Raw genomic sequence first — 20,479 nt, 5'->3', positions numbered from 1 at the left:
TATATCCATATATCCATTGAAAACAAACAATACTACAAAGTGACAAACGTAAATAACATGACTCTCAAATGTGGTTCATTTGTCTTAATCTTCATCACCATCCACTCAAGAATATTCTTACATCCCAATATTTTAATTATTTATTACTAACAGCTAATAATAATTTACCAAAAAATTACTAAAATATTGAATAAATAAATACTTACATTATTACATCCCACATCCACAAGGAGCGTGGTGTCTTCTCCACCAACTGCTTTTCTTTTCTTGCTCACACAGTCATACTTCCCACCATTCCCAATTTTCCATTACCCATTAAGCTTCAAATGGCTCTGTGTGGCTCTTCTATATCTTCACCAAACTTGAATTCGAAAATTGGGACAAGAAACATATCAAAATCGACTTCTTTTTCTATGAATTCAGATACCACAATTTCGTTATCGTTTTCCGGAAGTGTATCCATGGGTCTTAACCTGAGGTTGAATCTCGCTTCTTCAACTTGTAGTGTCAAGAGAAACAGGTTTAGGAACCATGGCTCTCGTTTGAAAGTAGTTTGTATTGATTATCCACGGCCTGAGCTTGAAAATACCGTTAATTTTATTGAAGCTGCTTACTTGTCTTCCACCTTTCGTGCTTCTCCGCGTCCAACTAAACCCTTGAAGGTTGTTATTGCTGGTGCAGGTAACAAATATTCATCACTTTTTATGTATTAAAATTATAACTTTGCTACCGAATTTGTTCTATTGGGTACATGATTGAAACCCTACATAGTTGACTAATTGACTTGAGCTTTGTTTTCCAATGTGTATTTCAAATTATCGCAGGACTGGCTGGTTTATCAACTGCAAAATATTTGGCAGATGCTGGTCACAAGCCTATATTGCTGGAGGCAAGAGACGTTCTAGGTGGAAAGGTTTTCCGGCTAATTTAATCCCATTTGTCAACAACTTTCTATTTTGTGCTTCTTGTTTTCATCATTTTAGCTTTTTGTTTAATTAAATAAGAAGCGTATTCGTATTTGACTGTCGCTAAATAATCTAATGGGTGCTTTGTTTTTTGTATTATCAATAATTTAAGTATGATCACTAATTCATTTTCTTGTTTTATGAATTATTTTTCTGACATCTTGGAGTGGAAATGTTGAATTTCATCAAGTTCTTGAAAGATCTAACCGCTCGACCAAGTTATTTATTATAACTGTTTTCGTTCTATTGTCTCTTTTCTAAGGTTGCTGCATGGAAAGATAAAGATGGGGACTGGTATGAGACTGGCTTACATATATTTTGTAAGTTCATTACAATCTCAGACTCAACTATTGCTATTACATATTAGTCAATATCATAATATCACGTCTCTGGACACTAGAAGGGAAAGAAAGTAAAGAGATAAAAAGAAAATGACATAACAAAATCATTCTTTCATTTCCTTGACTTTCTACTAGAGTATGCTCTCGATAGTTTTGGTCTTTGACACAATACCAAGTTCAAGTCTTTTGCCTTCACGACCAAATGGTTTAGGATTTTGATCTTTGCTGCCTCATACGTTTAATTACGAAGTAAATTTCAGAAAGAATGCATGACTTAACCCGGACTATGTCCAAGCTTCAATCTCTAAGGGATTTTGCATGAGTGTAAAAGTTGGTCTTCTCCTAACAGTGCTTATTACCAGTTATCCCTTGGCACATGTATTGAACTAAATTGATATCTCTTTTTACTTTCATTCAAAATGAATGACTATCTGAATCCTTGTTTATAATTATCCTGACTTAACATTTTCTTTTTCTTTTTCCCGAAGTTGGGGCTTACCCTAATGTGCAGAACTTATTTGGAGAACTCGGTATTAACGATCGGTTACAATGGAAGGAGCACGCTATGATCTTTGCTATGCCAAGCAAGCCTGGACAGTTTAGTCGATTTGATTTTCTCGAAGTCCTTCCATCTCCATTAAATGGTAATATGTAAGACTTGATGTATGGTTACATTTTCACATAGCTACCGAAGTTGAAAGTCTATTTAAAACTACATGGGTAGTGCTAGCAATACACTCTCTAACACACAGATTCCAACACACTTTCTTTTATTGATTAAAATTTATATGGATCCCACCAAATTTACAAGGGACCTACATAGTTTTGGCGAGACTCGTATAAATCTTAACCAATAAAAATGAATATGTTGGAATGTATGTGTTGGAGAGTGTATTCCTCCTAGCATTATGGAATGGCTTCTATTATTAAAATACATACAATATTGGAAATTTTTGTGCTTATGCCATGGCTAGTGCCTCAAAAACTTGAATTCAGATTAAGAAAGAATCCTTGGCAGTTTTACAACTGAATGCCAGTGCAAATTTGATTTTTTGAATATATTTAATGCATTTTTTAGCTATAGGGTTAGTCTTTTAGTATAAAGGAAGGAAAAAGAATACATAGATATGATACGCCACATAAAACTTGTAGTTCGAGTAAATTGCTCTATGGTATGATCAAGATACTACAATAACTCTTTTTCAAATATTCTATAACACATTTGATAATCATCATAACCATGTGTTAAATTGGTTTTATTGATATGAATCGAACCGAAAACACCAATGTGGGGATCAGGGATTTTGGTATTTAAAAGTGATTCCTATATTCATTGTCCCTCTTATTTACTTATTTTTCTGTTTTCACAAATCTGGTTTACATGACTGGAATATACTTATTCTTGTAAAAAGAATTTCTTCCTTAATTTTACCAGTGTTTACAAGCTGCGTGTTGCGAATGTCATAACAGGAATATGGGCAATCTTGAGGAATAACGAGATGCTGACCTGGCCAGAGAAAATCAAATTTGCAATTGGACTTCTGCCAGCTATTCTTGGTGGACAGCCATATGTTGAGGCTCAAGATGGTCTTTCTGTTAAAGAATGGATGAAAAAGCAGGTATGGCAGTTGTCTTGATTCTTATCAGTCTGTAAATGGAGTGGAGTCTTAACTCTTAACCATCTTAGTCTATGTTTGGTTTCACGTTTGAGGCATCCAAAATTGATTCCGGACGCCTAGAATTGATTTTGACGTGTTTGGTTGATCCCGAGTAGAATTGATTATGCTTTCAAGAATTGATTCTTCTTGAAGCTAGGATTTGTAGCTTTTGATCAAACGTGATTTTTACACTGGAATTCATTGTCCAACTCACTTTTGCAAGAATTTCTCCAAACATAAATCGCTTTACCTTTAACTCACTTTTATCCAAAATCAATTTTACATAATCAATTCACTCAAAATTAATTTTTTTCATTACTGGGAAATAAAGAAAGGATATCTTTAGTTTTTTCTTGGTTTTGTTACATTATTATTTTGAGAATAAATTGTATTTGCCTTCGGTTGAATTCACGTGAACAGATTGCAACATTTTCATGGTCGACAAATTGCAAATAGTTTGAGAATAACATATTGTTTACTCCATGTTACAGGGCATTCCTGAACGGGTAACTGATGAAGTGTTCATAGCAATGTCAAAGGCTCTAAACTTCATCAACCCTGATGAACTTTCAATGCAATGTATTTTGATTGCATTAAACCGGTTTCTTCAGGTGTGATCATTTCCTTTCTTAAAAATCATTAAGTGTTTTGATTGAGAAGGCCATTTCATTCACATTATATTTGAATGGAATCAGATTAGCAACAAACTCATTCTTCTCAACTAATTTTTATTCTATTAAATTCTTCAATAGGAGAAGCATGGTTCTAAGATGGCCTTTTTGGATGGCAATCCCCCGGAAAGACTTTGTATGCCAATTGTTGATCATATTCAGTCATTGGGCGGTGAAGTCCATCTTAACTCACGCATTAAATCAATTGAGCTAAACGATGACAATACGGTGAAGAGCTTTTTACTAACTAATGGGAAAGTGATTGAAGGGGATGCTTATGTGTCTGCAGCACCAGGTATGTTTATAAAACTTCCACACTAATATTTTAATTGTTTTTATCAGCACTCTTGGTCTTCGATCTCTTCACATTTCTGAGGATTTCCCCGCTTTAAAACAGTGGATATTCTGAAGCTTCTTCTACCTGAGAACTGGAAAGGGGTTCCTTATTTCCAGAGATTGGAGAAATTGGTTGGAGTTCCAGTCATAAATGTTCACATATGGTAAGTAATGGCTTTTATTGTTGAAAACTAAGTCCGAGCAAACATTATACTCCAATTTATTTTTAAATATTGTGGTCATTAAGAAATCTGTGGCTGTGGCATTTTGACTTAAATTTTACAAAATGAATAAAATATAAAGATAAAATAGTTGTGGAAAAACCTATTCGATTTCGAATATGTAAAATAATCACTGGCTCTAACTGGTGCAGTAATATACTTCTGTTATTGTAAAAAAATCCTCTCATTATATTGACCATTTTTCTCCAAATTCAGAATAACAGTTAGTTTGTAAATATTTGTCAATGAGGATTATATTATCAGCCTCAAGCCCACCAGTGTGCTACTGACATACATATTATTAACGTATCAAATTTGCAGGTTTGACAGAAAACTGAAGAACACATATGATCACCTTCTCTTTAGCAGGTTTTTTTCTCTCACTTTGAAACACTTGTGTTGTGTCTGTTACAATTATCAAAGATTTTTTACTTTTTAGCTGTGAAAAGCGCTTCCTTTTTACTGTGTGAATTGTACTTATCTCCTTCTTTGCACTCCTAATAGCATTTTTTGGATTATAAATACATCATTTCATCGCCTCACATCTACAATTTATACTTTTCCTCATGCAGAAGTCCACTTCTGAGTGTATATGCTGACATGTCGGTAACTTGTAAGGTAAAAGCCGCCACTCAAATGTATTGATTAGCACTGATGTATTTCCTCTGTCTATGCCAAAGTTGTGGCCTCAATGGTCTAGGCTATAGCATATACCTGTATATCTTCGTATTGAGATACCTACATCATAAATAGTAACTGTGCACACATTATTTCTGTTTTTTGTTATCTACAACCAAGTTTCTTTTGCATATCACTAAACGTTGGAATACTGTTTCACTATCTTATTCAGGAATATTATAACCCAAACCAGTCTATGTTGGAGCTGGTTTTCGCACCAGCTGAAGAATGGATTTCACGCAGTGATGAAGATATTATTGATGCCACAATGTCTGAACTTGCCAAACTCTTCCCTGATGAAATTTCTGCAGATCAAAGCAAAGCAAAAATCATCAAGTACCACGTTGTTAAAACACCAAGGTCATTGAGTGTCATTGAGTTCGATTTTTTCTTTAAAATTATTTTTCTAAACATATACTGAACTTGCATCTTTTTTATAATTATTCTGTGTCCTAATATAAATGACTAAATTGTTGCAGGTCTGTTTACAAAACTGTTCCAAATTGCGAGCCTTGTCGTCCGATACAAAGATCTCCTATAGAAGGTTTCTATTTATCAGGAGATTACACAAAACAAAAATATTTAGCTTCCATGGAAGGTGCTGTTCTTTCTGGGAAGCTGTGTGCACAGGCTATTGTACAGGTAAATCTGTCACGAAAGCATCTACATAGTTTGCAACACAAGGATAAAAGAATCATCCGCAAGAAATGCTAAATTTTGAACACTTTGAAATTATTATTTGTTCTATCATTATCAAATTCTGCTTGTGTCGTTTTCAACGTTCCAACTATCATTATCTGTTTCATTGTCATACGCAGGATTCGGAGCTACTTACTGCTAGGGGGCAGAAAAGAATAGCTCAAGCAAGTAGTGTTTAACAAAAACAAGATTTGAAGACAAGTTCTGGTAAAAATACAGGAGCATCGTATCAACTTTGTAGCCTTGAGTGACTGATAACTAGCTTATCCGCATTATGATTCACTATATCAGTTCATACAAAACCCGGCAAATATTTAGACCATAATATGTTGCAGTCAACTTTAGAGAAAAGCCAATATCAGAATATAGAAGTTGGCCAATACCTGAAATGTGAGCCCTTTATTATCTGTCCTCTAGTCATTGTAGCCATGCTTGTAATATCACGTCACATTTATTATTTAATCTTGAATTGTATACCCAGCCTTTTTCTTTTAAATTTATGCATTGTCTTGTCTTGTTGTATATAGAGTCGAGTGAGACGAAATGAATTATGTATTTCAATATAGCAAGTAGATTTTGGATTTGTGTGGGGTCAATGTACTTGCCGAAACTCGCTTGGCAGAATAATCTTAGCCAAAGCGAAGAACCGGCTTGACATGCCGCGAGTCCTCTGGAAAGAGAGGGGCGGAGTTTCTCTTTTCCTCCCAAAGTTCTATCCTTATAAGCTTTATACACAAGGCAAGAGCCTTCAGATATTCTTTTCTTCGGATGATAACGGTATGACCAAAATGGCGAGATCTGGGAGTATTGATGTCTAGGACTGGGTGGAAGGAGTCATCTCCGTCCCGTCTAGTGGCAAGAATGATATCAATCAAAGTCAAAAAAATTCAAAACCTCTGGCGAGTAGCAAAATATTTCCAATAGAGCATATTTAGAGCGAACCAACTAACTCCAATAATTCTCATTGAGAAATTGCTCTTAACTAAAGCAGCTTGTTGTTCTTCAATTCACTTGTACACAAGCTTATATCATAAATGTCACCTTTGTAAAACAATAAAAACAGAAGCTAGGTGAAATAATAAATGTATCTGTTACGACCATGTAAATAAAAAAAACTAATCAGCTATAATTTTAATCCAAAGTGCGCATTTCACTTTTGCATTGGGTGTTCACATGTATTAGAGTAAGGTTAACTTTAGTAGTAGCTCAGTCTCAAGACTAACATCTGGTTACTCATATATATAAATAAACATAGTTGGAGTTACTTGTAACCAACTCTTTCATAATCAAAAGTTAGTTACAAACAAAAATGAAAAGTTCTAACTACCTCTTTCAATTCTCTCTAATCTAACATGTTATCAGATTTCTAGATCAAGATCTAAGGCTTGTTCATGACTGAGCCATTGCATCCGTCACAATCGCAGTATCATTTCCATAATCTTGATGTCTCGCATGGTCTTTCCATTATTATGCATGTTGTTTGTGACCAACATTATCCGATCAAAGTATTTCGCAGTATCATTTCCATAATCTTGATGTCTCGCATGGCCTTTCCTTTGTTATGCATGTTATTTGTGACCAACATTATCCGATCAAAGTATTTTGTGTCCGTCTCATCTTCCTTCATCTCCAAGACCTCAAACTCCATTCGAAGTGCTTGTATTTATGATCTATGCACCCTTTTACTCCCTTTCTACTTCCTCCTCATTGAATCCCGTATTTTTTGAGTAGTCTCCTTCCTAAGAATTTTCTTCAAAATGCTTTTGTCTATTGATGAGGATAGGTAATTTTTAACCTTCAAATCTTTTAGTTTTAGATATGTTCTCATAACTCTTGTGCTTGAGTTTCTTTTACCGCTTCATGTGGTCATTATAACTTGGGTCAATGATATGCCACTTCTCTTTAGATCAAAGTAGATTCTCCATTATAAGCATACTCCAGTGGTCATAATCGCTGTAAAATTTTGGAATGCTCAATAGGTTTTTCCATTCATTTGCCATCTCGCTTTTCACCCTTTCTCTCATTTATGTGTTTTCGAAGTCAGAACCTTAACCAATGCTCTGTTACCAATTATTGAGAATACAAAGGAAACACTTTGATACTTTATTAATTAGAAATTAGGCTTTCAAATGGACTTTGGAAAACAAAAACAAAAACAAAATACTCCTAACAATAAGAAACAAAATTAGCTAGCTAAAATCAAGGAAACATAATGAAAATTAAGTTTAAGACCTATTCTACAAGTCTATTATTAATAGACAGTAAAAGTAAAACCTTTCACTAGTTTGGTACATTTTTTATCCTCTTGCAAAAATAAACATGAAAACTCAATATTTATAAATTAATCATTGGGTATTACAAGACCTTGACGATCCTTTTAAACCAAGTTCTCCTATGTGTCATTAAAAAAGATAATGTCAATCATGATCTAGCGAATAAATCTGAAAGTTGAGGCGAACCCTAACCTCCTTATCATTAGGTTCTCAACCCTTTACATACTTAAATAAGTTAATAAAGAGACAAGCTCCTAGTTCATCCTATAAGCCTCAACATGCTTTGGATTCCCAATATGTTGCATGTGAGAAAAGGAATCATCATCAGTATCCCTAGTAACGAGGCCATTTTGGTTCATTCCATTGATTCCTTCTGCATAATCATTTGTATTTCCACAAGAATGATAACTCGAAGGTTCGCTTCCATCTTTTATAGAATTCCAACCAGACCAAAACTATCATTGAAAACAATTAGGTTCACTATGGGCAGATTAACTGCTAAAAAGGTGACGATTGGCATTTTTGAATCTACTACTTCAGTTCGAGATGAAGCGTTACTCGTATCATCGCCACCAAGTATGTCTAAAACATTCACAATGTCATATCCCATATTGGCCATGACTAAATCTAGGAAGGGAAAATAACAAACTATAAACAAGGAGAAAAATATTCTCTAAAATAAATGAAAGTTCAGGAAGCGGTTAAAACACAAGGTAGTTGTGAGGTTGGCCACAAACCCAAAAGGAGGAGGCTTAGTCACCAGTCCAAAGTCACATCCACCAAGGCATTGAAAGCGCATTGTAACCCTGCTATGGAGCCCCATACTAGATTCACGCTACAAACTGCTTTCTACCGTTAGATGTCATCGGACGACCTCCCACATTAGTCGAAAAGTAAGATACATCCATAATCGCCCTCATATATGGCATCCCATGTGAAATATGAGGTATTCTCTTAGCCGTGACTCACATTTACTCTTCATTCTCTTACTGACCTTGGTGTTGTGCTAAACTTGCAGCTTCACCCCAATACCGCCGCATCGAATACTGCTCTGTCACATCATGACTACACTCCATCGTTTTATAAAACATTTATGGTTCCTTAAAAGAACAGTTCCTGATGCAATAAAAAACTTCAATATACCGTATGTACTTGCTAAAAGTACAATACATGTCAACCCTTAGTGATTAATGGTTGCAATAGATTTATGGTTTGTTGTAAGGTTAGAGTTAACTCACTCAAGAGGTCGAAAACTCTATATATGATATTTGCATGGTGAGATTGATACTCTTTGCCATTCTAGAAATGAGATATATAGAAGGTCCTTGGGCTAGGTCAAGGAGTGATGACCTACTCGCTTGCTAGATACGTGGGGAGGAAGAAGTTTGTTCTTCCTTAAATCGTGTAGGTGGTGATAGTTCATTTATCTTAATCTCCGACTCTATTATAATGGGACATGTCACCTCTCACGTTTATTGGGAATTAGACAATAGATATACTTACAGACACACATGGCTAAATAGGGCGATCCACTTTAGATATTTTGACGACTTTAAGGCTCATATTGGACAACCTTAGATTATTTAGGGGTAGCTCACCCCACTAGTTTATTTAACCTCGACGCTCTTTTATGGACAAACCTGTTTAAGGCTTCAACAAAATTGTAACGTATTTTGTACACACATTCAATAAATTAAATTTATTTTAAAATAAATTAATATATAAAATAACATGTAATTGTATGATTTTATCATAGATACATTCAATTTCGGATGAGAATTGATATCTATACACCAAGTCATACACCTATACCCAAAACACTGTTCACAAATACGTGAACAATGTTTTTTTTTTTTAATTTTTTGATATATTTTTTAATTTTTTAAAAATTATTGTGTTTAATTAAATATCAAAACTTGGTTAATACAATTTTAAGTTATAAAGTAAAATTGGTTAATTAAGTGTAATAAATTAGTTAATATAATTCATAGTTTGGTTATGAGTGTTAAATTAAAAAAATTAAAAAAAATTCCCCAGATACTCCTATATAGGTCGGAGAGAGGAGAAGAGATATTATTGGCGGAAGAAATGACACTTGGAATATAAATTCTATCTCTTAACAATATCCAAAACTTTTTCACTCCCATTTCTTCATCCAACACGAAGTGCTTCGGCGGAGGTTCAACTCCAGAACAACAATGGCCACCTTCTCTGCAACGCTAGGCCCCTTCGGCGCCATCTCCTTCCTCTCATCTTCACCATCACATCAACCACTCGACTCTTGTTATTCTATCACCAACCCATTCAATTCCCCAAAATGCCCCCGCAAGTTCCCACTCTACCACTGGCATCGACACTACAATCACCACACTTCTAAAATCTCCGTCTCAAGTAATGGCAACACTCAAATCGACGAATTCGACAGTACTCTTCTCCAACGCCCTCTTGTTCCTAACTCCCCGGAGGCCCTTCGCCTAGCTCGGGTCTGTATTTCTTCATTTCAATGCTTACTCATTCATTATTATTCTTTGCATTAGGGATTAGGGTTTCGTAATAAATAATACTATTTCGGTATAAACTTTATTATGTATGAAATTGGGTAATATTGAATAGATATTGGTGTCACTTAATTCCGATTAAGTATGTGTTGTGTTCTAAAACTTAATGTCTGCAATGAAGTAGAGATCGTCAGATTGGAAGGCTGCAACCGCATACAGAGATAGTAGGCTCATTTACAACGGTAGGGTTGAGAGTTTTAATTCCGGAGGCCTGAAGATTCGGTTTTACTCTATCATGGGCTTTCTTCCATTCCCACTCATGAGCCCAGCCTATTCATGTCAAGGTGTCTATTTACCTATCCACATACTCTTCCTTAATGTCAAGAGTTAAAAACTTGTATTTCAATATTCTCAATTAGTCATAATTACAGGCGCATTTGCTATTACTGACTTATTGCAACTTTGATTCTTTTTCATGCAGAACCAGATAAACCTATTCAAGATATTGCGAAAGAAAAAGTCGGTTCCATCTTATCAGTAAAGGTATTTATTTTATTCAACTAATGTATATTCTTGCAGCACATGAGCCATATTATTTGATCCATTTCTAACACTATCTGAACCATGAAATGTAGCAAATTTGTAAGTATTGTATCTTTTATATTTGTAAGCATTTAGTGCTTCCGGCATCAGTTTGGTATCATAATCCTTTGTTTATGCTGAATTTGGTTATTGTGTGTTCTACCTGCTTGCTATGTTTGAACAAAGGATTGTTTTAAATATATAAGTGACGGCAGTTTCGTTTGTAGCCGACCCCACCTAGTGTGGGATACGGCTTAGTTGTTGTTGTTGTTTGATGGCAGTTTCGTTTGTCTTTAGGTAATTAAAGTAGATGAGGAGTCAAAGAGATTGATATTATCTGAAAAGGATGCTACCTGGTCTAAACATTCAAAATATGTCAACATAGGGGATATTTTTGAAGCAAGAATTGGTTGTGTTGCGGAATATGGTGCTTTTGCTTATCTGCGCTTCCCTGACGGTAACTACTATGCATAGTTCATATATGTTTTTGGTATCCTTTTTCACTTCATTATAAAAAAGTCCCAAGTGACACCACAGAATTCTGCAGGTCTTTATCACCTTTCCGGGTTAATACATATCTCAGAAGTGTCATGGGATCTAATTCAAGATGTAAGAGATTTCTTAAGAGAAGGCGACGACGTGAGGGTCAAAGTTGTTAGTATTGATAGGTGAGATTCCCAATAGTTATGTCTTCTAAAGGAATTATCTATTTATTATTTTGTTGGATGACGAATTACAGAGCTTGTTGGTTGCCCAATGTGGCAATGTCTATGTATAGTAATTAGCGACGCTGTTGGCCTTATATATTGTGAGGCTATGGGTTTTTCTTTGTCTCAAACCAACTCCGTTTCTAAGTTGTTAAGTGCATATTACGTCCTACTTTTTTGTTCAGAAATTTATATTTTCTTTACAATAATGAGGCGATGAAGATCAAACTGTAGACTATACAGAGACTCCAATACCATGCCATAAACTATCCCAAATACTTAAGTTATGTTATGTGAAGCCACATGAAAGGACTTTATTACATGTATGCTGACTTTTTTGCAACTTGATCTTGCAGTGTAAAATCGAGGCTTGGACTTTCAATTAAACAGCTAGAAGAAGATCCACTTCTAGAAACTCTGGACAAAGTAATACCTCAGGTGTGTATTAACTAAGTGTGTAATAAATATAAACTAAAAAGCTACATTCATATCATATGTATAAATTATATATGCATGAATATGGATGGATACCTGAATCCACGTCTGTGTGTATGTGTATGTTTGTGGACGTGTGTCTGTCTCTGGACATTTTTGTAATTCCCAAGTTTTATTTTGTAGGATGGTTTAGCTGTTTCTGGTTCTTTCAGCCGTAGTAATGGCAGTCACATTGATCCCCTACCAGGGCTTGATACAATTCTTGAGGAGCTACTGCAGGAAGATGGGTATGTTTTGATAACTGTTTGAAGTATTTAACTACATGAAATACCCAAAATCAGAGATACATTCAATATTTCTTTTGGTAGAGTGGTAATATATTATTACAAAGAAAGGGGAGGTAGTAATAAGTTAACAATGACAATGAATAAGAAAACCTCCTATACCGAAAAACGAAGCAAGTACCAAAGTGGCTAAAAAATGTGAGCAGCTACTTAATCTATATTTAGAAATTGAAATTTCTCTAGCACCAAAAAGAAATCTATACCTTATCCCATTACAAGAGTATTGTAGACAGCTAATAAAAATAGAATTAGATTTTGAAGTTGTCTCTGTAGATTAGATATGATAGGACATTATATATGATGTCATATTATTATTGTAAAGGACCCCACCTAATTGGAAATGATTGTTGTTGTTCACCATGGTTCTCGGTTTAACTCCCAAGATTGTACGATCTTACAAATCGGCAACCATCCACCGCTTTAAGTTCCACTAAGATCGGGGATTTGGCTGGAGCATTGAAAGCGTAGAGGAAGATCGTTAAATCGTGAGCTTTCCACTATCTATTTTTTAAATTTTTTTGACCCATTTGACGTGGTCATTGATGGCCCAAGAATTGGAATGTTTTAAATGAGCTTTTGAGAAGTGCAAAAATAGAAAGCTGCGTAGCCACAAAAGCCATTGGAACTCTGAGAATGAATTCTGTATCGATCAATTATACCATGAATCAACCTTCATCTCTATAAATTCAATTCAGATCCTTCATCCTTCTATTCTTCTCATCTTTTCCATCCCTGCATTCCAAAACCCCTTCTTTCCTTTTAAAACAGAGTTCTTCAAATACTTTAGATGATTATATTATTCTCAGAGTGCCTTGAACTTCTATTCTTCTCATCTTTTCCATCCCTGCATTCCAAAACCCCTTCTTTCCTTTTAAAACAGAGTTCTTCAAATACTTTAGATGATTATATTATTCTCAGAGTGCCTTGAAGGACTTGCTAAATGATATATTTTAGATAATGTTCGAGTTTAGATGATGTTTTTTGGGATGTGTTTGAGACAATTATGTTTTTAGTTGCTGTTGAGAATATTATGTTTGAGGAAATTATGTGTTTTTGAATTGAATATTTGCTATTGATTATTAAGTTCATGAGAATTTTATATTATGGTTATTTTTCCTAGTTATTTCTATAGTTTTGTTTATTTGTTGGAATCTTACCCCTACAATTTACGCTTTTTCCATACCCTAACTCTTTATCAAGATCCCGATCTTGACAACCATATTGTTGACTACTGTTTTCTGGAAACTACTTGCTCTATGACTGTTAAATAATTCCTGTACCAGCTGGAAGATTTCTCTTTATTCTATATGCGAAAGAGAGGGTTGAAACCTAACTCAAACTTCAAAGCAGTTTTTAATAATTAATTGATACTCTATGCTGTATTTGTAATTTATCATACTAAAATTCACTTTTTAAAATATGAAAAGCAAACAAATCGGAATGAGAGCTTTCTTTGCCAAACTCATCATTACACTCATTGGGTACTCTAGTAAATACTAGTCTACCTTGTAATTCTCTGAATCTGATACTAGGATGAATCTCATTGAGTCCTGACATGACACTTAGTGAGTGAGCATGGGGGATATCTTCAGTTTCACAAATAAATATACTCTTGTTTTTCCATGGTTGATCTAACTTTCCTGTTATTTTGCTACTGGGTGAATCGGGTTCGCATTAGAATCATCCAATCACCCAACAAGTTATGTAGTTTCGTTGTTAGTCAATGTTCTTTTGATCACAGAACCTTAGACATGTATTAATCCATTTACTGACAAAACTAGTGATGCATGTTGGGGGAAAGAGCCTTTGAGAAGTTCTACCTTCTCAACCTGATTGTGATTTGTGATGTTGAATAGAAACACTAGAATTAGTAGAGAATATTTTCCACCACAACGTTGTCCCACCTTTGTTTCCCTTATTACAAAGTACGTGTTGATTAATTGTCTCATAAGTAATTGTGGAAATTCATATACGTTATCAAGTAATGACTTTTGTGTGGCAGCATATCCGATGCAAGAATCAGCCGTCAGGGGTTTGAAAAACGAGTGGTCTCACAAGACTTGCAGCTTTGGCTTTCTAATGTAAGTTTTCAAGCGCATTATTTTATATCTATTTCCATATAACTTGTCTTTCTAATTTCTGAATCCTTCATCATTGTAGGCACCTCCCTTGGACCAGAGGTTTACTCTCCTTGCTCGAGCTGGAAGACAGGTAAATTTCTTTAATCAAATATCTCATTTTGTTACTTACTGCTATAAGAATTTCCTGATTTTATCACCTTCAACACTGATATCTGGACAATATGTTTATGAAGCTGTATATAGAAAATGTAAAATCAGTATCTTTTTCTAATTTGTTGAGGAAGTTATAATAATGCATCGTGTTTCCAATCCATCCAGGTGCAGGAGATACTTCTGAAAACATCACTTGATCAGGGCGGCATAAAAAAGGCAATACAACGAGTATTGGAGCGTGTTCCCTGAGTCTCATTCACTTAATCACAATCGTTTTGTACAGCTTTCACATTAGTTTCAAAGTTTCAAACACATGATATTACAGTTGTTGCATTATTATTATGGCCAAGTGTGATTTATTTAACCAACTCCCAAAATATTCAATTGTAATAGCACTATGTTTAGACAATTTGCTTTAATTTATTTCAGTCGTTCAGAAGTGCTGATGATAACAATATTATCAGCTTATTATTCTATCATAAGGGTGTCTATCCCCTATGAATTATTATTTATTACACAACATTTTCTATGTTCAAATGTTCAAATCAAACAGAGGCCCTGATAGCATAAGGGGTAGGTGAATCACTCTTAAGCTCAACCTCCCTAAGTCTTGTCTCAAGACCTTTCCCTCCACAATTAGCCAATGGATGAACCCCATGTGCTGGTCCAGTCATATACTCCCTACTCTTTCTCTCCTTCTCGAAGTCTATCCCCATACGCTCCGCACAGCCTTGAACAAGATGATCATAGACTTGTCCATCTCTAGTGAGAGCCATCATGAGTTGAGGTATCCCAAGTGGAAGTTGATCACCTCTATCGACTTGCCAGAAATGAAAGACTTTACCATAAGTCTTGCAAACTTTCTCCATGTCTTTGTGTTCAATGGGAGAAGGCACATTTGGCATGAAGAAGTAACCACTCTTTACCTCATAGAGATGAGAGTGCCAGAGAGGCTTCTCCTCGTCAGGAAGAGTCAAGAAGAGATTCTCAGAGATGACGTACTCAAGCCCTATAAGCCTCGCATTCTTTTCGGGGCTGTCGTAGATAAGACACTGCCTCATTTCCTCATTTTGGTGCCCGCAGTAGTGGTGCGCCTCCACTTGGCGTGTCATGTCGTGTGAGTAAAAATGAAACCTACGAACAAAGTTATTATCATTAACTTTTGTAATTAAAACATATATATATATATATATATATATATATATATATATATATATATATATATATATATATATATATATATGGAGAGAGGCAATTACGCGCAAAGGTGTTGGTGGATTTTGTTGATGGGACCAAAACCTTGGACAGTAGATTTCACGGTTTCTAGGACGGAGGTGGCTGTGTCAGTTGGTTCGCCGGGTACACGAGGTTGGCCATTGTTGGTGGACATTTTTTCTTGATGGTGATATTTGGTTCTCTTTTCTGTGTTATCTTTGTTGCTAGATTGGAGGGTAGATATATGCATGACCGTGGACAGCATTGCAAACATGCAGCTTTACGCGTGGTTATGCAACTTGTTGACGTGGCGAGGTATTCACAAACTGAAGATGACTATGCCTTATTGAAAAAAAGTTCACGTAAGCAAACATCACAAACTGCATTCACGTAAATAAACGTAGAATTACTTCACGTAGAAGTGGGAAAAAAGTTGACTTTTGTACACTAGAAATCAAATTTTCATAAGTAGATTAAATGACTTCTATAATATATTTTCCATGTTTTTAGAATGTACATGAACTAGATTCACATAATGTAAGCTTACCTTCAACTTGCGGTACTTAGAGAATCTCTAATGGAATAATTTATTTTTGTTGTTTGAGTTTTTTTTTTAACTAATTGCCACATTGTATTTAAGCAACATCTAAGCAATTTAAATCAATTTCACTCTAATATAGAGATGGCAAACGGGCATGTCCGCCCTATTTAGGCCCGTCCCGCAAATGCCCGCAAAAGAATAGGGTGCGGCAGGACGATCATAGTTGAGGGTGGGGGCCTAACCTTGGCTTGCCCCGCAAAAAAGTGAGGGCGGAATAGACTAAGCCCGCGGGCACTGCACTTTTTAAGCCTAAAAATATAAAATTTATGTTAATGCACGTATCCGCAAAAGTCCGCATAAAGAATAGGGCGGGACAGTCACACTAGAGGATGAGAGCCTAAAATTTTGGCCCGTCCCGCACAAAAGTGCGGGCAAAACGGGCATGCTCAACGGGTCGGACCCGTTTTGCCACCCCGACTCCAATGGTAATTTGAATAAACAATTTATATGTGGCCCAATCAATTTATATTGACCCCACCAATTATCAAAATTAATATTATTTAATACTAAACAACCTACTTTTTAGATTGTGTCATGATATAACTTACACAAATATTTAAGCAACGAGAATGCCATGTGTATCTAATCCAATGATAAAAATGCTAGATTTTAAAACTTATGAATTATAATATACGTTAAGTAACCTCCATTGAAAATGCTCTTAATTCCGAACACCAAGAAAAAGGAGATTCACATAATGTATGTGTGAAATAAAAAAATTTTGACTTATACCTAAGACACTACTATTTCTAGACAAAATTTGAAAAAATATTACACTTTGTAGTTTAATCAGAGAAAGATAATAATTTGATTTTGCTTTGTGCAGCAAGTTTAGGATTTATTTAATTATATTAATTTTTTTAATAGATCAAGGATTCTATTAAAAAAAACAAGATTTAAACAAAGGGAGCTAAAACCTGAACTAAGAAGAACTGGTAAATCTATAATAAAATAACCAAAGTTTGTTATAAATAAGCAAGGAGACAAAAAAGATGAGGAGGAGCATTTCAATGAAGAAGCGAGTGACTCTAGCCCGACAGCGCATTGAATCCTCTTCTGGAAATATGATAACAAAGTCATGCACAGAAAAGTTAGAAACCTTCTTTGTAAGGTTTCCAATCAAGAAACTTCAGCACATATCATGTCCAATGCAATTTTCCAATGGAGAGAATGGTCCTTAAATCTAGCTTGATTCCTCGAATATCAAATGATGTTCAAAATACAGACAATAAAGGCTTGAATACCATTCATACATTGAGGGCTCCAAGACCTGTCACACAACAAAAGGATGTCAAGGATATTGCTCACACGACCAACTCCCAACAAAGAGAAAAACAAGTTCCAAAGCTTCAGGGCAAAAGAGCAATGGAAGAAAAAATGATATGTGGATTCCTGACTGGATTTGCATAGGCTACACATGGACGGGATACTACGACCTCTATGGAAAAGGCTTATTATGTCACAACCCCCAAACAAGAAAAGCCTTATAAGGAGGAGTGTCAGGATTCGACACGTGCTTAGGCCAGGTTAGTAATGGATATGAGATGGATTTGAAGGCTACAACATCCTTTAAATTCAATAAGCCAGAGTTGGAATGGAGCTAAATCATGGAGTCTTTAGTTGGATCCAATGGCAAGGTAACTTGATTGACAAGCAAAGGCAGGTTAGGTACTAAATTTAACATAGTGTCAAGGAAGTACCAACTTCTATCAAGAATAAAATCAGACACCATAGAGTTAGTGTTGATAGTGCTTTTGTTTTGAATATGGGAAATGAGAGAGGTATCCCACAAACATTCAAACCAAAATTTAGTATTAAGACCATTACCAATCAAAATCCTAGAGTTGGAGACAATATTGAGGTAGTATAGCTTGATGCTGCTCCAAATTGTAGAAGAAAAATGGTAGAAAACATTGATGTTGTTTTTCAGAGCTATACTCTTGAGAAGAAAAGCACGATCTTCTTTGGAATTCAAGACATCCCAACAAAATTTCAAGTCAGAGGCATCATTAAGCACAACACGGGATCTCATACCAAGGCCCCCTTGAGAAGTAAGCTTGCAAACATCCTTCCAAGCCATAATGCCCATTTTAGTTTTACCAACATCATTAGACCAATTGAAGTTTTTAAAATACCTATTAAGTTATTTAGTTAAGGGACCCTTGTACCTCTATCAAAAAAGGAAGAATAAGACATAACGGGGGTGATAAGACGGAGATAGAAGAAAAAACTTCCATAGAACCCTTGTTGGAAAGCTTTGGACAAATAATCCATTCAACAGTAGAGCTTTCAAAATAACAATGATTCAAGCTCGGCATCTCAAGAACAATGTTGAATCGCAAGACCTAGGGAAGAGCCTATTCTTGTTTCGTTTCTCCTCAAAGTGGGATGTAGATACTATCCTAAGGAGTGGGTCCCGCAGCTTCGACTGAAACCTTCTAATCCTTGAGAAAGTATCTAGTGAAGAACAACCGTATGGGATGGAAATGCATTATGGAATGTTATGGGTTAGGGTTTACGATATACCTTTAAAACTTAGATCAGAGGCAATGGCTAGACAACTCGATGGCATCGTTGGACATTACAAAGATATATATATATATATATATATATATATATATATATATATATATATATATATATATATATATATATATATATATATATATATATATATCAAGGAGACTAACACAATGGGAAGGTTCCTCTAAATCAATGTCAAGACCGATCTCAAGAAGCCACTTAAGAGAGGAACAATCATAAAATAGCAATATCGTCGTCAGAAGGTCTCCTTTAAGTACGAGAGGCTACCAACATTTTGTTTTCCTTGCGGGAAGATTGGATACCAACTAAAGAACTGTGAGGAGCTAGGTAGGATTGGAGCAGAAGAATACAAGGAAATTGAAGAAAGCGACCTTTCCTTTGGTCCATGACTTAGAGCTTCACTGTTACCAATGAACTCTAAGGAGCCCAGGTAGGAATAGAGTTCTAGAAGCTGCAACTGAAATCTATTTGATTCACCCACTTAGAGTAAAGGTAGTGCCTCAGGATTGACTGGTAGCGTCGGTAAAAAACCCCAACAAAAGCAAGGTAGCAAGGGAGGTGACTTGAAGCTGCTAAATACGGGAAATTAAAGGGTAACCAAGGATTAAGAGAAGTTGAAAGTTTTGCGGAGTCTCTAGGGGAGGTGGTGATCTAAAAAGGGAAAAGCAACATCAACTGGAACTAAAGTCAAAGTGTAGATGCAGTTAAATTGGCTGCATTTTGTGATAAAACATTCCTGTTGTGTGTGTTATCTAGACTAATGTCATGACTGGAATTGTGCAGGATTGTATGGTTGAACTAGTACATGTTTTTGTTGGATGTCATGCTCGATGTCATGACATCAATGTCTGACAGTCGTAGCTGCTACCTTTTAGTTGTGATGTTCCTTATTTATCTCAGGCTACTATTTAGGAAACTATATATTGTGTGCTGTAGGATTTATGATAAAATATCTCGTACTACAGCTTATGAGAACACCCTGATGATGTGGAAATTAGGTTAACTTAGTTAACCCTAGTTTTTGTTTGGAAGGCCCATGGCCCATGTCCTGCTGCCTGATGCCTATAAGAAGGTTGCAAATCCTACTTTCAGAGGCAGAGTTTTTGAGCGTGAAAATTATTATACTCTCTGTGTTTCCACCGTGTGTGTTTTTTGTGTTACTTGTGATCCAAGCAATTATCACGATGATGATTGTTTTGGAGTAGGGTGTTTTTGTGTTTTTGTACTTTGTCACTCTAAGCTTTTAAGCACGAGTGTGTGTCTCTTGATTGAAGCTTTTAAGCAGATCAAAGTGTGTTTTTGAAGTGTGTCTTCTCTCTTATTTGTTTAATGTCTGTGTTGTAATCGTTGTTGTGATTGAGGGGGAGTGAGTGGAGATACTCAAGTCTAGGATTAGATTGGAATTGCATTGGGTAGGTCTTAAGTGAGGAGTTGTAAACGAGGGAGTTTAACTCTGAATTAATACTACTTATATTGC

General features: G+C 35.5%; 4 protein-coding genes across 5 annotated transcripts; 2 read left to right on the top strand and 2 right to left on the bottom strand.

Moving 5' to 3' along the window:
* Window positions 1–220: 220 nt before the first annotated feature.
* Window positions 221–6,049, top strand: LOC131661553 (15-cis-phytoene desaturase, chloroplastic/chromoplastic). The gene is made up of 13 exons (XM_058931134.1): window positions 221–681; window positions 825–913; window positions 1,228–1,285; window positions 1,795–1,950; window positions 2,777–2,925; window positions 3,456–3,575; window positions 3,717–3,930; window positions 4,033–4,135; window positions 4,514–4,561; window positions 4,765–4,810; window positions 5,043–5,230; window positions 5,350–5,512; window positions 5,689–6,049. Exons 1-13 carry the CDS (start codon window positions 327–329, stop codon window positions 5,746–5,748), a joined length of 1,749 nt encoding a protein of 582 aa, XP_058787117.1. The 5' UTR covers window positions 221–326; the 3' UTR covers window positions 5,749–6,049.
* A 3,873-nt stretch (window positions 6,050–9,922) lies between these two features.
* On the top strand, window positions 9,923–15,051 carry LOC131661550 (uncharacterized). Of its 2 annotated transcripts, none has more exons than XM_058931129.1 (10): window positions 9,923–10,325; window positions 10,525–10,684; window positions 10,822–10,883; window positions 11,220–11,379; window positions 11,470–11,590; window positions 11,986–12,067; window positions 12,248–12,351; window positions 14,411–14,489; window positions 14,569–14,619; window positions 14,808–15,051. In XM_058931129.1, exons 1-10 carry the CDS (start codon window positions 10,041–10,043, stop codon window positions 14,889–14,891), a joined length of 1,188 nt encoding a protein of 395 aa, XP_058787112.1. In that variant the 5' UTR covers window positions 9,923–10,040; the 3' UTR covers window positions 14,892–15,051. The 2 variants fall into 2 exon arrangements, with proteins under 2 accessions (XP_058787112.1, XP_058787113.1); XM_058931130.1 differs by having other exon boundaries at window positions 10,196–10,325; window positions 10,522–10,684.
* Window positions 15,043–16,080, bottom strand: LOC131661551 (oil body-associated protein 1A-like). The gene is made up of 2 exons (XM_058931131.1): window positions 15,902–16,080; window positions 15,043–15,776 (listed from the first exon to the last, which is right to left on the bottom strand). Exons 1-2 carry the CDS (start codon window positions 16,030–16,032, stop codon window positions 15,188–15,190), a joined length of 720 nt encoding a protein of 239 aa, XP_058787114.1. The 5' UTR covers window positions 16,033–16,080; the 3' UTR covers window positions 15,043–15,187.
* Window positions 16,081–18,058: 1,978 nt separating this feature from the next.
* Window positions 18,059–18,547, bottom strand: LOC131658122 (uncharacterized). The gene has a single exon (XM_058927455.1). The coding sequence runs from the start codon at window positions 18,545–18,547 to the stop codon at window positions 18,059–18,061; it is 489 nt and encodes a 162-aa protein (XP_058783438.1).
* Between the last annotated feature and the right edge of the window lie 1,932 nt (window positions 18,548–20,479).

The sequence above is a fragment of the Vicia villosa genome, linkage group LG3, assembly GCF_029867415.1.
Source record: "Vicia villosa cultivar HV-30 ecotype Madison, WI linkage group LG3, Vvil1.0, whole genome shotgun sequence".
NCBI classification, from domain to species: Eukaryota; Viridiplantae; Streptophyta; class Magnoliopsida; order Fabales; family Fabaceae; genus Vicia; species Vicia villosa.
The sequence above is the reverse complement of the archived record's forward strand: the minus strand, read 5'-3'. Positions and strand labels throughout refer to the sequence as shown.